Genomic DNA, 16,239 nt, shown 5'->3' on the forward strand with positions numbered 1-16,239 from the left:
ACAAAAAAAAAAAAAAAAAAAAGAGCTGTGTGTGGGGGTTGGTAAGATGGCTCAGTGGTCTAAAGCACCTACTTAGAACAAGCTCAGCAAAGCACAGGGACCGCGGTTACACTGCACTTGGGAGGCCGAGGTAGGAGGATCCCTATAAACATGAGGCCACATGGACCACATGGTAAGACCCAGTCTCAAAAAATAAAACAGACAGGAAAAGTAGACAGGAATGAGGGTATAAATGAGTGGGGGAGCACCTGCCTTAGTTTATATAAGCCCTGCATTCCATTCCAGCACTACAAAAAATAAAAAAAATAAGGATTTCAAAGCCAAAGGGTCTCAGTTCCAGGACAACCATTTCCAAAAGTAAAATGTTCGGTTCCAACAAAAAAAAAAAGCAAATGATTTTTTTTTTTTTTCGGAACTGGGGATTGAACTCAGGCCCTTGTGCTTGCCAGGGAAGCACTTATTCCACTGAGCCATCTCCCCGGCCCCCCTCTTTTTTTTTGGAGACAGGTCTCACTATACCTTTCAGGCTGACCTTGAGCTCACTATGTAGCCCAAGCTGGCCTCAAACTCATGATGATCCTCCTGCCTTAGCCTCCCAAGTGCTGAGATTTGAGGGGTGCACCACTACACCCACAGCACCGGGCCATGCAACAGCAGGCTGCATGGTAAGTTTGGAACTGAGGAATACAGTGTGACCTGAGGCTACGAGCCCTCTCAGGGTGCTGGGTGTGCCAGGCCATCGGGAAGAGGTCCCCTTGGGGGCTCCTGAGCAACAGGATTCAGCACTCTTGCTGTTTTTCCCTCTTGAGGGACTGGTGGGTGAACCCCCAGCCTCTTTCCCCCTTTAGGACAGGGTCTCACTAGGTCATAAAGGCTAAACTCACTTGGTAGCCAAGGCTGGCCTTGAACTTCTTGCATCTTCCTGCCTCAGCCTCCCGAGTGCTGGGCTGACAGGTATGCACCACTATGCTGGGCTTTTTAAAATTCTGTTTTGAGGTAGGGCCTTCTAGGTTGCCCAGGCTGGGCTCCCTTGTAGCCCTTTTGCTTCTGCTTCCCTTCTTGCTAGGGTTACAGGTGTGAGCCACCACATCCAATTAGGGTGTTTTTTGTTTTTTGGGTTTTTTTGTATTTTAGGGAAGGGTCTGCAGGGTGTTCAGGGTCTCACTACTAGATCAGACTTGAGTGATCCACCTGTTTACAGCCTCTCAAGAGCTGGGATTATAGGCGTGCACCACCACGCCTGGTCTCAATTGCAGCCTCAATGCACCCCAGGGACAGGGCTGGCATGGCATAGGGTGCTATTTTTAACATGCGCCTTGTACTCTGTCCATCTCGCTAGTTCTTTTTTTTTTTTTTTGGCGGAACCAGGGATTGAACTCAGGCCCTTGCGCTTGCCAGGCAAGCGCTTATTCTACTGAGCCATCTCCCCAGCCCCTCTAGTTCTTGACCCTGTGGTGCCTCCTGCTGTGCCAGGTGCTGCCCTTCTCAGCAGTCTCCTACTCACATGTCCTTAGGGCACTGCAGAGGACAGAGAAGTCCCCCCTGTGGGGGCTCGGTCTGTGATCACCAGGTTCAGTACGTGGCTGTTGAATGGTCCACGGCCTCTAATAGCAAGCCTCCGGCCTCAGCCTCCCAAGCTGAGGATGAGAGGTGTGGGGCACCAAGCCCAGCTCTTCACTCTGTCTTTTATTTAAAACATACTTTGCATAACATGCACAGAGTATTTCTGGTTGGTTTTTTTGAAACAGAATCTCTTTGTGTAACCCAGGCTGGCCTTGATCTTTTTTTTTTTTTTTTTTTTTTGGGGAACCGGGGATTGAACTCGGGTCCTTGGGCTTGCCAGGGAAGCACTTATTCTACTGAGCCACCTCCCCAGCCCCGGCCTTGGTCTTTAACCATCCTCCTGCCTCAGCCTCCCCGGGACTCCTGGGATTACAGGCGTGTATCACCATGCCGAGCACAGAACAGTCTTTAAATGTAAAGTTCAATGAATTACAGTATGCACACATCTTTTTTCAGACACATGGTCTCATTGTGTAGTTCAGGCTAGCCTTGAACTCACTATCTACAAGGCCCTAGGCTGAACTTGAATTTGTGGCAATCCTCCTGCCTCAGCCTCTGGAATGCTGGAGTCACAGTTATGGGCCACTACACCCATGTTAAACTGTATTTACATTTTCGAACTTCCGTTAACTCTGGAGACTGGGGTCCGGAATGATGGCTTGGTGGAATAAGCACTTCCCTGACAAGCGCAAGGACCTGAGTTCAATCCCCGGTTCCGCCAAAAAAAAAAAAAAAAAAAAAAGACTGGGGAACTCTGGAGACTAATGACTAATCTCTTTTTCTATTATCCTGTGATAAACTCAACAATTAAACTTATTTATTTATTTTCATGCATTTGGTACAGGGTCTGGTCTCAGTGGCCAGCCCCGTGCGCCTGGGAGCGGGCTGGAGCGGCATATGGTGCCTGGACTCTAACTCGGGGTGCCTGGACTCGGGTCGCTGCGCTTGCCTAAGCAGATGCTTAGTCCGCTGAGCTATCTCGCCTGCCCATCAACAATGAAACTTAAGTGTTACTTAAAATGTTTCAAAAATTAATAAAGTTTCCTGGGCATGTGGGGGTGGGGTGGGTAGTGGTACTGTGAGGCAGACCCTGCAGCTTGGACAGTCCCTCTGGGTTCGGGTCCCAGCCTGCCTTGGGTGACCCGGGACCATAGCAGCCCCGGCTTCCTTCTCTGTGAAATTCAGGGGTGGCCCAGGACTGGGGCTATGCGGCCTGTGTTTAATCCACTGTAAAACGGGAACAGTCAACGGGCCCGATCTCCCGCGCTGAAGGAAGCAGAGGCCTCAGCTGTCGCTACTCGGCTGCTACCATCGGTACTAAAGCCCAGTTGTGCCTCTGGTTACAACTTCGGGTAAACTGAGGACTGCTCGCAGCGCCGGCTCCCCCCCCCCCCCGCAGCTGGTGCACAAACCCTCAGCCCAGCTGCCCCCCCCCCCCCGCCGCAGCGCACCAAGGGCCCGGACAATGATAACGCTGCGCATGGTGACACTGACCCGACAGTCCTCGGCGCGGCAGGTTCCGCTTGTAGTCGATGGGGCCGTAGCCCCCTGGCGGGGGCATGTCCTGCTTCACCTTCGCCGCTGCCATCCCGCCAGGACCCCGCACTTCCGGCCCCGGGCGGAAGTGACGTACGCAGCCTCCACCACGCTCAGTGTGGCGGAAGCTGCAGGAGGGTCTCCCGCGGAGAGACTGCACGGGACTTGGCACCGACTCTCTAAGTGCTCGTTATTTGTTGTTCTTCCAGACACGGCGAGACTCGGCCATCGCTGGCACCTACCGGCGTGCTCCGGACCTTGCACTAATGGCGCCCCCGCCCACCTTCCCTCGGGAGTTGCGCGGAGCAGTCAGAAATCGGAGCTCCCCAGAAGCCGGCTTCCCGCGTTACGCCCCCCTCTCCCGTTTTCGCCCCTCGCCGGGTCTCTGCGGGCACCTGAAGGCTCCACGTGGCCAGCGGCTGGGCACATGGAGTTCGAGGGAGCTCGGGAGGAAACACTCCAATTCCAGGGGCCCACTCTGCTCCCTGCGTGTGGCAGATGCCCTCTCTAGTGCCTCTTGTCAGGAACTGACTGTGCAGCCACCGAGTCACAAAGAGCGAGGCCCCAGGGAGGCGCCCTGGGGTGGGGTCCGGCCCGAGTGACGCCCCCAGTCACTTCACAAGGCAGAAATTGTTACCCAGGTGATACAAGTCGCGGTGCCGGCGGGGTCTGTGGAGTGGGCACATGGGGGCGCGGGGGTGTAGGTGCCGACCGCCATGGGTTAGGCCCGAAATTGGAGTCCGGCCGCCCCCCGACAGCAGCCGCCTCCTGCTCCCCGCGCGCCCCCGGGCGCCACCATGTCGGGTGACAAGCTCCTGAGCGAACTCGGCTATAAGCTGGGCCGCACGATCGGCGAAGGCAGCTACTCCAAAGTGAAGGTAGCAACTTCCAAGAAGTACAAGGGTACGGTGGCCATCAAGGTGGTGGACCGGCGACGCGCGCCTCCGGACTTCGTCAACAAGTTCCTGCCGCGGGAGCTGTCCATCCTGCGCGGCGTGCGGCACCCGCACATCGTGCACGTCTTCGAGTTCATCGAGGTGTGCAACGGGAAGCTGTACATCGTCATGGAGGCGGCCGCCACGGACCTGCTGCAAGCCGTGCAGCGCAACGGGCGCATCCCCGGGGCGCAGGCGCGCGACCTCTTTGCGCAGATCGCGGGCGCCGTGCGCTACCTGCACGACCACCACCTGGTGCACCGCGACCTCAAGTGCGAGAATGTGCTGCTGAGCCCCGACGAGCGCCGCGTCAAGCTCACCGACTTTGGCTTCGGCCGCCAAGCACACGGTTACCCGGACCTGAGCACCACCTACTGCGGCTCGGCCGCTTATGCGTCGCCTGAGGTGCTGCTGGGCATCCCCTACGACCCCAAAAAGTACGACGTGTGGAGTATGGGCGTTGTGCTCTACGTCATGGTCACCGGGTGCATGCCCTTTGACGACTCAGACATTGCCGGCCTGCCCAGGCGACAGAAGCGCGGCGTGCTCTACCCTGAGGGCTTCGAGCTGCCCGAGCGCTGCAAGGCCCTGATCACCGAGCTGCTTCAGTTCAGCCCCTCCGCCAGACCCTCGGCGGGCCAGGTAGTGCGCAACAGCTGGCTGCGCTCCGGGGACTCGGGCTAGGAGCCGGGGTTCCAAGGCTGCACCGAGCCAGCCCGCCCCGCGCCGACAGGAAGAGGGCGTCCCAGGGAACTGGCGGGTGCGCCTCGGCGCGCCACTGCGCACGCGCGCTCTCATTCCCCCCCCCCGAGCCTCAGTTACCCCCTACCCCTCCTCAACCTACCCCTCCCATGGACCCTAGTTCCTCCATGAGAGCTGAAAGCGCATGTGCATTCTCGCTCCGGAGGGGCAGGAGACGGAGTCTCACGCCTGAGGGGAAGGAGCGACAGCTCGGCAACCGTGGTGGCTGCGTGGAGACGTTGCGGACACGCAGAGGCCGCCCTCCCTAGCCAGCTACGGTGCCAGGTTTCCAACTGGAACCTGCAATAAACTCGCTCTTCCTCGCACCCGCCGCACCTGTTTATGGAGCAGGGAGAAAGGGTCCTTCCCGGAGGAAGATGGGGACAACGTTCGCACTTCACAGAAAGGCAGGTTGCGATTCTGCCTTCAGGTCTCAAAAGGGTAATAGGAGCACTTAACCTTGGAGTGTCCATGCTCCCCAACTTGGGGGCAGACCCCAAGGGGGCTTTGTTGCCCCTGGAGCCGTGGGGGTGCTGGGAGAGGGAGCAACTGGACCCGAGACCCAACCACAGTGGGAACTGCCTATTTGCAGTATTTACTCGTGGGGAAACAGAGGCCCACACAGGTGGCATGTGCCCAAAGACAGCTGGGATGTGGCCAACCACCATGCTGAAGTGGGCCGTTTGAAAACCTTTGCTCAGGTGAGGACCCGCTCTGGGCAGTTGGTGTGGGTCGGGGTGGGCGCCCCAGCCCTGTCTGCCTTCCTCTCAGCCCTTGGGCTTCCCTTGCTCCTGCTGTGTGCCTGGCCCTGGAGCTAAAGTGAGGGGGGCATCCCATGCTTGATCCAGCAGGACACGGATGAAAGTAGACTGGCGGGAGGGAAGAGAATTGGAAGCGTCAGACACAGGAGGGTGGAGCTAGAGGGGCATCTTCCAGCTGGCTACTGAATCAGCCCGGAAGGCAGAGACAGAGGCCGAGCAGCAGGAAAAATAGCTACAATTTTTTTTTTAAAAATCTGTATTTGGTTCAAGGTCTCGCTGTGCAGCTCAGACTCGAAGTGATCCAGTCTCAGCTTCCCCAGCACTGGGATTACAGGCATGGACCACCGGCGGCCTGGGAGGAGGGGCTCTCAGGAGGGGAGCCCAGGGGGAGCAGGGGCTGTGACTGGGTTTGGTATCAGCAGCTGTCTTCAACCTCACCCTGCTTGGGGGAGCACACACCACCCTAGCGACCTTTTTTCAACCAAAGAGGAGAAACCACACTTTCTGTCCTCCCTGAAGCCCAGCCACACACGGTCCCTGGTTCCTGGCCTTCTGTGCTCGGTCTCAACCCCCAGCCCTTGTGTAAATTGTTCATGAGGCATCACTTCTCCTCTCAGCCTTGGTCTAGTTTGGCATCCCAGCTACTTGGGAGGCTGAAGCACAACCACCGCGACCCTCTGCAGGTGGTGCTGGGCAGGCAAGGGTTTAGTGGCTCTGGCTCTAGGGAGTATATCTGATCCGGGTCAGTGTTAAAGCACTTTATAGTGTGACAAGATGCTGCGTTTGATTCCCAGTATGGGGGGCTTTGGGGCGGGGGTGGGGGCGCCATAAAGCAACATAACCTCAGCCGAGCGCCAGGGGAGAAGTTACAATATTTAAGAAAAATCTTTACTTGGTACAGGGTATTGCTACACTGCTCAGACTCCTAGGGATCCTCCTGTCTCAGCCTCCCCAGCGCTGGGATTACAGGCGTGCGCCACCATGTCTGGTTTTGGGTCCCCTGGCACAGCACGCCACACCCAGATCCTTGTGCTTCCTATGCAGGCACTTAAGACTGCCAAGCTATTTCCCCAGCCCCCAGAGCTACCATCTTATGCAGAGAAACCCACTGTTCAGTGTGAGACAGCAGGGCCCCAGGACATCCAAGGGGACAGCCCATCCAGGGCTCACTCCATACCCTCCGTGGGCACATCATCTAGGGCCAGGCCAGTGGGGATGGGTGCCATGGGCCCCAGCCCTCCCACCACCCATGGAGCCTCCACCTTTCTCCAAAGTGAGGCTAAACTACCAGAGACCAGGGCCAAGAAAGAAAAGCACAGCGACACATTGTCCATTCCTTTATTGTCCCAACTCTGAACTTCCTCATTTATACAATGCATGGCCACCGATGCCAGCCACTAGGCTTATGGAAACTTCTGTTCCAATTTGGTGGCAAACATCTTTTTACATTATCAAAGCTTTAGAGTCACAATAAATACAAGTGACAACCTCCCCCCTCAGAGCTCCCGTACCCTGCACTAGCATAACCATCTATCACTTCTGTTAACTATAAAAATGTTGTCTTTGGGGGGAAAAGCTCAGTTCAAGTCCCCGTGCTAAGGTCCCGGGGAGCCCCACTCAGCTGCAGGTAAACCCAAGGTGATATGGCCATGTCTGCCCAGGAAGGCACCACCAGGCCACCCACTCCCCTGCCATGCCCACCCGAGGGGACACAATCACCAGAGGTCTTGATGCCATCAGACTGCAGTCCCTACACCCTGGCCAGAGCAGCAAGGGCTCCCAGTGGACCAGCCGCACCCCTCTGAGCAGCTGACTTGGAGACAGTTCCCAGCCACCCTGGGGTTTGCGTCCTGGGTAACAGGGACCCTGACAACTGCTACTTTGTTGACTAGAGCTGGATCCTCCCAGGGCTCTAGGGACACCACCAGGACCCTAGAATTTTGGGGACAGCAGTTAGGCTTCGAGGGGTGCACCTTGTGGCTAGTGTGATGCCCCTGAATGCTGACAACCCACTTTCTCGGGGCGCTCCACACCAGCACACAGGGGCATTGGGCCAGGTCACCAGCAGGGGCATTAATGTCCTCAGTCACCAACCCGGGGCTCACCACCCAAGTTACATTGCAGAGGGACTGGAGTGAAGACACAAGCAAGGAAGGGCTTTCAAGACGTAGAAGTGGAAGATTAAGGCATCTCACATTCTTGTCCCCCTATACTTAAGAAAACAAAAAAGCTACATTACGTCACAGTATGCTGTCCCTGATGGGAGTGAACGCTCGTGGGACCCGGGCCAGGGCTGGCCACCCTGTCTCCAACCCTGTCCTGAGCTGATGGCCCGGATAACACTGAGCCCTGGAGGAAAAGTCTGGCTAGCTGGAGCCGGGCAACTCGGCTGAGCTACTGCATAGAGCTAAGGGGGCGGGCGCTCAGCCTGGAGAAGCCTGCACCAGGGACAGAAGGCCCATGGCTCAGGCAGGAGACAGGGCTGTCCGCCAGGCACACAGAAAGAAAAAACTCAGGCAGAGACATTTGCATACTTTAGGGTGCGGGGTAAAAGCACCCTCCCCCTCAAACAGAGAGGGTCCCTGGCTCTTGGGATGAAGCCACGCTCCACACCTCCTCCTGCAGTGCAGCAAGAAGTCATGACTCAAAACAATCAGAAATCTGGGGCTTGCACAGCACAAAAAATGAGAACGTTTTCCAAAACGAGGTCCTCTACTTGTCACTGTTTCCGGAGACTGATGACATTCACACGCCGTGAACGTGGGGTTAAATGAGCCTTTATTAGAACGCTGGCTGTCGCAGTTGTTTGGAGAACGTCCTACAGAATGAAGGTTTTAAATTAAAGTCCCTAATTGCATCGGTAGGGAGACAGGCTGGAGCAGACCTGGGAGCCACGCTCCCTCCTCCGAGCTGACATGGAGCTGCGGCAGACACACGCAACAGCTCTGCCTTTCTCACGGAACCCATTTTTAGAAGAACGGGAAGGGAAGAAAAACTAAAAGCAGACCTGATCCTTAAAAAAAAAAGAAGTCAGAAAGCAAACCCTGATAGCAGCCCCAGCCTGGGGACCGGTTCTGGCCACACTCAAGTGCCCCAAAGCGCCTCAGGTCTGGGGCTCAGCTTGCCCTGCCCTGCCCTGCCCCTGCACGACGCCTCCAGGGGCAGCTTGAGAGTGTCCATCGAAATGAGTAGAAAGGAAACATTTAATAAAATAAACCTCCATCACACAGCCCTGCCCCGGAGCCTCCCCTCACTTGGCTTCCAGATGGCTCGGCCATGACTGTAGACTTCTGAATCCTGGGTCCTGGGCAGGGCCTGGCTACAGTTTGTTCTTCTGCTGAGTGTGGGTCTGGGGACTCTAGAGGTCCCAAAAGAGCAGCAATGAGGCTTTCAGTGGGATGTGGCTGGCATCCCCGTGTCCATGAGCCGCCAGGGCCTGGCCAGCCACCTGGGGGCGGTGCACCGCGGGGCCCTATCCAGACAACACGGCCTGCAAGGCCTACTCTCAACTCCATCATCATGAGGTGATTAAAACAAAACAAAACAAAACAAACACAACTTTCAACCTATAGATTGGCAGGAAGGGAAGCAAAAATTCAGAGCCTAAGACAGGGAGAAGCATAAAGAAACAAGGCCCCCCGCTCAGCTTCCAAGGCCGGCGCCGGGCAGTCAGTGTCCAGAGTGAGCCGCCAAGTGCCACTGGGCCCGGCAGGGCTGGGACCTGAGCCGGCCCTGAGGTCCATGTTTCTGCTGGTGTTGGGCAAACTAAAGGCAAAGAGAGGAAGGAAGAAAGCCCAGGGAAAGGTCCCTCGGTTCTGACCCTTGTCACCAGGAGAGCGGCCTATCACCCCACCGTGCCCAGGGCTGCTGCTCAGGCAAGCGCGGCGCCTCGGCATCCTGCAGTGTGGCGCCCAGTGTGGGCGGGGCGGGGCGGAGGGCGCATGTCCTCCACTGGGCCGGGCTCAGACTATTTCCACGTGGCCGACTGGGGGATGGAACGTGGTGGGATCATGTCAAGGAGGTATTCTCGCTGGCGGTCCACGGCAGAGGCTGTCTTGTGCACAGCCAGGCTGGGGCTGACGAACGCGAGGGTCCCACCTGCAACACAACAAGACGGGCTACAGCGGCTGGGTCAGGGCTGCAGCCCTCTGTGCTGCCAGCACCTGCGCCCCTGGCCCGGAGGACCTGCAGCCACCAGGGGCTCTGAGGCAGGCACTGCCTCCATGGCACAGGCCACAATGCGCAGAACTGCAAGCAAGAGACAGGTGTACTGTGGTGATGTGGGCGGGGAGATGCCGACAGTCACTGAAAACCACATCACCGAAAAGACGATGTTGCTTGCTTGTAGTACTGAAGGAAGCAGCCAGGGTCTTCAGCATGCTGCGTCCCAGCCCCTTTTTATCTTTTCAGACAGGGTCTTACTGACTCGTCCAGGTAGGCTGACCCTGCGGTTATCCCACCTCGTCTCCCAGAGTGCTGGGGTTCTGAGTGGACTTTGAACTGCACCCTGCCAGTACCCCATAGAGCCTCTGCACGGTCCGCACTCCATTCTCTGCAGCCCCCACCAAGGCCATGCTCAGTGACAACCGCCACCCACAGGTTTCGCCTCCAACTCCATCTTACAAGCACATGGTCACTTTTCACTCTGCCAATCCAGTTAGGGAACACAGGACCTTACTATGTTGCCCCTGCGGAAAGCCAGGGCTTGCGCCATCACCCTCCCCAGCCTCCCAAGCAGCTGTCCAGCACTATGCCCCACTCCTCTGCATCAAGATACACCTACCTCACCGTGCATCCCCATAACAAGGCCACCACCTGGGTGAACCCCAAGCTTGCACCAATAGCTGCCAGCTCTGGCCAGGCCTTTCATAGTGCAAGCCTCTGGCCACAGCCCAAACTGCCCACCCCACTGCCCGCAGCCTTACTTCCAGTGGACACAGCAAGGAACTCCTAACCCATCCATGCCTACGTGAGGAAGGGCTCTAAGCTACTGCCTGGCTCTGCTCTGGCACCTCCTTGGGGGAGAGACAGTGGCCCCGGGCCAGGACAGACTGAGCCTACATTCCAGCATGGGGTTGCCTATGAGCGCGGGGTGCAGAGGGAGTAGGGCGCTCTGGCAGGGAGTGCGAGATGACACCGGAGGCAATGCTCAGTCTGGGCGTTCAGGCTCCTTCTGCCACTTCTTGTCCTGGAAGTGAAGAGGGGACTTGAGGCAGCAGGTGCTCACCTGCACTCAGGGGCGTCTTCTTCCAGCTGGCAGCAGCACTGCCCTTGGCGGTCCCTGCAGCTCGCTCGGAATGTCTGCCGGTCCTGCTGACCAGGGCCGTGGCTGAGGCTGCGTTCTGCAGTTTGGGTGACTGGCTGAATGCGTGCAGGACGCCTCGGGGCGTCGTAGCAGAGCCCCGGGACAGTTGGCTGGAGGCCTGCGGGGGAAGAGGGCAAGCTCACTGGGGAGGAAGGGACAGGGTGGCGAGATGCCTGGAGCATAGCCTCTCCTTGCTCTGGCGGACCGCTTCCCACCCACACGCACGGGTCCCTAGAGTCCAAAATCAGGAGACCAGGTAAGTCACACTGGGATGCAGCGAGGGACAGAGAGATAGACGTGGGCAGCATGACAGCTGGTGGTAGTGCCTGCGCTGGGTGGAGGCTCCCGGCCCGGCGCCGCAGTTCTGACCTGTAGCACAGCCCCGTTACTCCAGTCGCGCGCCTCTCCTGAGCGGAACGCCAGCTTCCGCCGGGGCTTTATGACCTGCACAAATGGGCAAGATGGGTCAGTGTCTGTGTGGCTCCCAGCCCAGGTGACCTCGGCAGCCCAGGTGACCCTGCGGGACAGGCCCAGCCCCAACAGCAGCCTACTCTCCTGCAACTTTAGGTGCAAAAATATATTCAGTGACTTCTGGGGAAACAAAAATTACCAAAAATCCAGCTTCCGGCCTACAGAGGGTAGGAAAGAGAAGCATCAAAAGATAACTTCAAAATAAAAACCGACAAAAAGCTTCACTTGAAACTCGCTTCTCTCCATAATTTAGCCAAAGCACTTTCTGCTGAACACCGTGTGCTGCCAGCATGGCTTCCGAAGTCTTTCCACACGAGCACTTGTCAGCCAGGCGCTGCGAGTGAAGGCTACAGAAGCTCAGGAAGCTGCAAATTAGTGTTGGCATCGCCCAGCACCGCCATTAGGTGCAACTTAGACGTGCAGCCAGTCGTCAGGCAGCTGAGCACCAGGGACAAGACACCAGACTGGCCTTCTGGGGACACTGTGCGGTGCAGGCCGGGGGCTCACCTGCTTCAGCGCGGGGTGCGGGGCGGTGGCGGGCTCGGCCTTGGCCACGGCAGGTGATGGGCCCTGCTGCAGCAGGCGCTGCTCAATCTCCTGCTCCTGCTGTAGCGCCTTCACAAAGGCGGCCTTCAGGCGGCTGGTGTGCTCCACCTTGAGTGCCTTCTTCTGGTTGGATGTCATGCAGTTCTCACACATGATGGCACCGCCCTTCTCGCGCCAGCGGCAGGTGAAGTCAGTCTTGCACTGCGCGCACATGTAGGGCTCTCGGGCCAGCACAGCAGCAGCTGCGGCGGCGGCGGCGGCAGCGGCTGCTGCTGACATCCTGCCCGCTGCAAGGGACAGGACACCAGCGTCAAGCCCAGCAGAGGCAAGAGAAAGGGACATGCTGGCGCACCAGGCTGGAGGCCATGGTGAGATGTGGAACAGAACTCGAGAGCAGCCTGGGACACCTGGTGGCGACTGGGACCCAAGCTGCAGCAGGTGTGATGAGCGTAGCCCCCTCACTGCGCAGCAGCAGGCCAGCAAGGCCCACAGCGTGGGCCAATGCTACACTTGTGCAGCTATGTGCCAATTCTCCCCAGACCTTGGAAGTGCCGGCTCCTGTCCTGTCCCACCCACTACGGAGGCGTCCCTTGACACTCTGGCCTCACACCGTACCAACAGGTACCTGGCTGGCAGATGCAAGCGAAGACAGGGACCCAGCAGGCATCAGCAGGGCCAAGAGCTACACACTACAGGACCGGGCAGCACAAACCAAGTACTCTTGCCCTGGACAACCCCAGCGCTGGGCCACACTCACTGCACTACCCTGCCCTGAAGCTGCAGGCGGAGGCGGAGAGCAGTGTGGGTAGCAGGCAGCCCTGAGCTGGGGTGGCTGGGAAGAGCCCCGGGCTGCACAGTCGTTTCTTGAGGTGCTGTGGCACCATCCTGGGGTTGCATGTCCAGGGCCTTTAAGAGCCCCTTGGTCACCAAACTGCATAGCCAGGATGGATGCTAAGGACTGTCCCCTCCCTTGCCCACCGGGTCCAGCCTTCTGCAGACCTGCAGGAGGTAGCAGGGTCGGGGGGAATCCCTTGTCGCACAAAGCAGACAGGATGTCAGCTGCCCAATCTGCCCATGTGCAAACCCCCATCCCCCTGCACACAGCCAGCTCTCCAGGAAGAGGTGGAGGGAGCCCGCCTAGGGCCAGATCACAGCCGGAACTGTGGAGGGACCTCTCTCAGGTGCTTTCTGCCCTGAGGCCTGATGTAAGGGGCAAGAGGGGCACTAGTCTGGAGAGTGACACCCACCAAGACAACATGCACCAGGACCACCTTATGACACCTCAGGGCCCCTGCTCTGCCTGTCTCCACACCTGAGGGGTGAGCAGGTGGAGGTGCTGCCTGGCTGGGAGAAGCTATTTGGACAGTGCAAAGGCTGAGTCTGCTGGGTGCTGGCGCTTCTGCCACCTCCTATTCCAAGCCCAAGGTGACTCTCAGGAGAGATTCTGGGGGCATCTGGGCTACAAACCTCATCTGGAACTCAGGCTCAGGTACTAAGGGCTCAGCCTCTGCAAAAGGGGAGCAGGTCCCCATGGGCCATCTCAGCCACCCACCTCCTCTGTCTCCAATGCTGGTGCTCACTGTGACCCTGTTCCCCAAGAAGGCAGACAAGGGAGCAGCCCCAGCAGGGCTGTCCATGGCTGCTTATCCCCCTGGGCCATGGGCCTCTTGGGCACAGGGCTGTGTCTCACTTCATGGCAGGGCAGGGCAGGGCAGGGCAGGGCATGGCAGGTCGCCTTACACGCACTAGGTGGGCAGAGGGAGAGCCTGTGGTACCTAGTACCTACCTTGCGTCTCAAGCAGGTTCTGCACCACCTCCTCCAGGCCAACCAGGTAGATGAACTCGTTGTTGGCAGCACTGGGCAGAAAGTTCATCTCCGGGGCAGGGGGCTTGGGTGGGGGGATCTCCAGCAGTGTTTTCTCCAGCTGTTTGCGCAGGGCGAGCTTGGCTGCCGCCTGCCGGCTGGCTGGGGACTCAGCAGAAGCAACCACAGAGGCCACGCTGGTGGGTGTGGAGTTGGCCTGTGCGGAGGCAGCTGTCGTCCCCTTCAGAGAGGCTGGGGTGGCCTGCAGAGAGACAACCTGGTCAGGGTATCCAGTGTGCCCACTCAGCCCACTGCCACCCCACGTCCAGGCCAGCACTATCTGTATGACACACAGGCCTGGGCTGTGGCTCAGCAGTGAGTGCCTGCCTGGCACACATACAGAAGACAGAATAAGGCAAGAGTTGGCTGACATTCAACAGGTACCGGGAGTCAGCAGGCCACAGGGAAAGTGGCCTAAAATGCCCTACCCTTGAAGGCAGGAGTCCCTATATTCCCAGAGCCCACAGACGCCAGCACACCCTACAGGGCAAGGCCAACACCATGCCCTGTAAGTAACCTTGCTGGGGCGCCCATGCCCATGTTTCATTTGAGTGTGGTGGGGCAGCTCAGGACCCACCTGCTCTGCATTCCTCTGTGCTCCCCTGGGCCCCGGGTGGGCTCTATGCGCCCCTCAACTACTCTCACCCCAGGGTTGAGGATCCTACTGGAAACAGGACAAGAATTGTACACGCCAACCTTGGACACAGGGGCCCAGCTAGGGACCTGCTCACGGCACAACTGGGTGGCCAGACTTACTCCTCCCTCTGGCCAGCCCTAGGCCTGCCACCGCGTGCCTCTGCCCACCCTTAGTGCCCCAGCAGCAGGGTGGACTGGCCCTGGGCTCCAGTTAGCAAAGGCAGGGAAAGAGAGGGGCCACCCAGGGAGTCTGGCGCCCTCTCCCACCTGGGGAAGGCAACACCAGGAGCCTTGCCAAAGAAGGCAGAGCAAGAGAATGCATATCAGCAGAGGGCCCTACAGACCCTGTAATTTCATCTGTCAACGGGGCTCTGGCTATCAGCCCACCTCAACCCTCCTCTCCCTCTGCTGCTGCGGCTCTATGTAGAGAGAGAACTCGAGGCTAAGAGATGCGGGCATCGTGGGGATATCCACAGACACTGCAGGCCTGAGTCTGCAGGAGAAGGGCTCTGTGCCTGGGTAACTCCGGGCCATGGCTCCTTGGGCCATGGTCCCCAGTCCTTAGCCATAGTTGCCCCCCACCTTTGCCATGTCCAGGGGCTTGAGTCCTCCACTCTTCCAGATGCCAGTGACTTAAAGTACCCCCCCCCCCACAGGCACAGGCCCTACCTGTGGGATGTTCACGAGCAGACTGGCATTGGGGACATTGGCGACACGGATGAGTCCCTGCTGGATGATTCTCTGTCCCTGAATTTGCACACTGGGCACAGAAGCGCGGGGTGCCAGGAGCAGAGGAGGTGGCCCTGTGCTGGAATGTTGTCTGATATTGTGGATCTGCTGTGGAGCAGGGACAAACAGACACTGAGCCAGGCCACAAGTCGTGGGGCAGGTTGGAGCCTTCCTCCCCAGGAGCTAGCACCTACTGTGGCCTGGCCCTGCATACCTGGGCCCCCCTGACAAGCGGGGGCATGACGACCTGTGAACTGGTCTGCGGTCCCAGCTTGGAGGATACCTGCTGCCCGCCGCGGACCAGGGGTGGCGGGATGACACTGCCCGGCATTCGGGAAGAGGTCTGGCAATGACACAAATGCCCATGTTTACTTGACTTTTTGAATTTTAGAAGAGCAGAATGCTAGCTTAAAAAAGAAAAAAGAAAAGAAAATCTAGATAAAATGTGTATTTAGGGGCCAAGGAGATGGTTCCATGGAATAAGCACTTCCCTGGCAAGTGCAAGGGTTTGAGTTCAATCCCCAGTTCCGCAAAAAAAAAAAAAATAAATAAATAAAAAAATTAAAAAAAAATTTATTCTCAACATAGGCACCACTAAGAGCCTGGAAAACTGGGCTCTCTCAGGAGCAAGGTAGGATGTGTGAAAACAAGATTCCACAGGTGCCAGCCTGTGACACGGGCACTGGAAGTCAGCCTTTGATGGGCAGAGGGGTCATGAGACGCTCCGTCTCTGTGACATCAAGTAGTGGCCTGGTCTAGGGAACCTGTGCACAACTCTCTCTTGCGCCAGCAGTTTTTGGCTTTGGGCAGGGCTGCCCAGGAGCCTAGAACCCTGCCTAAGTGCAGCCAGAAGCAGCACCATGGCCTCTTGGCTACTGCACAGGGGACACTGACCTGAAGTGATGTCTTGCCCGCAGGAAGGCTCTGGGTGCCCCGTACGAGCGGGGGAGGGGTGGTCACAGCACTCCCGGCAGAACCTGCCGGCTGTGGGAGAGGAAGACACACAGGCATGAGGTCCCCGCAGGTACTTCTGCTGGCACGGGCCTCACCGCCTCCCACCTGGCTCTCAAAGGTGCTGCTGCCAACCTGGCAATGGGTCCCTCTGTGGCAGTAGCTGGGCCGGTACAGGCCCCAGGAGAGGCACTCCAGCAA

General features: G+C 58.0%; 3 protein-coding genes across 10 annotated transcripts in view; 1 reads left to right on the forward strand and 2 right to left on the reverse strand.

Moving 5' to 3' along the window:
* Ndufa13 (NADH:ubiquinone oxidoreductase subunit A13) overlaps positions 1 to 3,189 on the reverse strand; it is a 7,127-nt gene extending 3,938 nt beyond the window's left edge. The window contains exon 1 of the mRNA XM_004646872.3: positions 3,058 to 3,189. Within this exon, the coding sequence (XP_004646929.1) occupies positions 3,058 to 3,151 (94 nt within the window). The 5' untranslated portion in view covers positions 3,152 to 3,189. The remainder of the gene's footprint in view (positions 1 to 3,057) is intronic.
* A 50-nt stretch (positions 3,190 to 3,239) lies between these two features.
* On the forward strand, positions 3,240 to 5,101 carry Tssk6 (testis specific serine kinase 6). Its single transcript, XM_004646830.2, has one exon. The coding sequence runs from the start codon at positions 3,897 to 3,899 to the stop codon at positions 4,716 to 4,718; it is 822 nt and encodes a 273-aa protein (XP_004646887.1). The 5' UTR covers positions 3,240 to 3,896; the 3' UTR covers positions 4,719 to 5,101.
* Positions 5,102 to 8,297: 3,196 nt separating this feature from the next.
* Gatad2a (GATA zinc finger domain containing 2A) overlaps positions 8,298 to 16,239 on the reverse strand; it is a 96,373-nt gene continuing 88,431 nt past the window's right edge. For 6 of the 8 annotated variants that reach the window (XM_004646831.2, XM_023707185.1, XM_023707188.1 and 3 more), the window contains 8 exons: positions 15,982 to 16,071; positions 15,302 to 15,430; positions 15,028 to 15,195; positions 13,645 to 13,924; positions 11,820 to 12,145; positions 11,211 to 11,285; positions 10,764 to 10,959; positions 8,298 to 9,634 (listed from right to left, as the gene is read on the reverse strand). In XM_004646831.2, coding sequence (XP_004646888.1) covers positions 9,504 to 9,634; positions 10,764 to 10,959; positions 11,211 to 11,285; positions 11,820 to 12,145; positions 13,645 to 13,924; positions 15,028 to 15,195; positions 15,302 to 15,430; positions 15,982 to 16,071 — 1,395 coding nt within the window. In that variant the 3' untranslated portion in view covers positions 8,298 to 9,503. The remainder of the gene's footprint in view (positions 9,635 to 10,763; positions 10,960 to 11,210; positions 11,286 to 11,819; positions 12,146 to 13,644; positions 13,925 to 15,027; positions 15,196 to 15,301; positions 15,431 to 15,981; positions 16,072 to 16,239) is intronic. The other 2 variants (XM_004646833.2, XM_023707190.1) reach the window with 2 other exon arrangements.

Source organism: Octodon degus, unplaced genomic scaffold (assembly GCF_000260255.1).
Source record: "Octodon degus isolate 3935 unplaced genomic scaffold, OctDeg1.0 scaffold00282, whole genome shotgun sequence".
Classification (NCBI taxonomy): domain Eukaryota; kingdom Metazoa; phylum Chordata; class Mammalia; order Rodentia; family Octodontidae; genus Octodon; species Octodon degus.

Bases quoted from the DNA above. Each gene is read 5' to 3' on its own strand.
- Tssk6 (XM_004646830.2), top strand. From the start codon at position 3,897: ATGTCGGGTGACAAGCTCCTGAGCGAACTCGGCTATAAGCTGGGCCGC.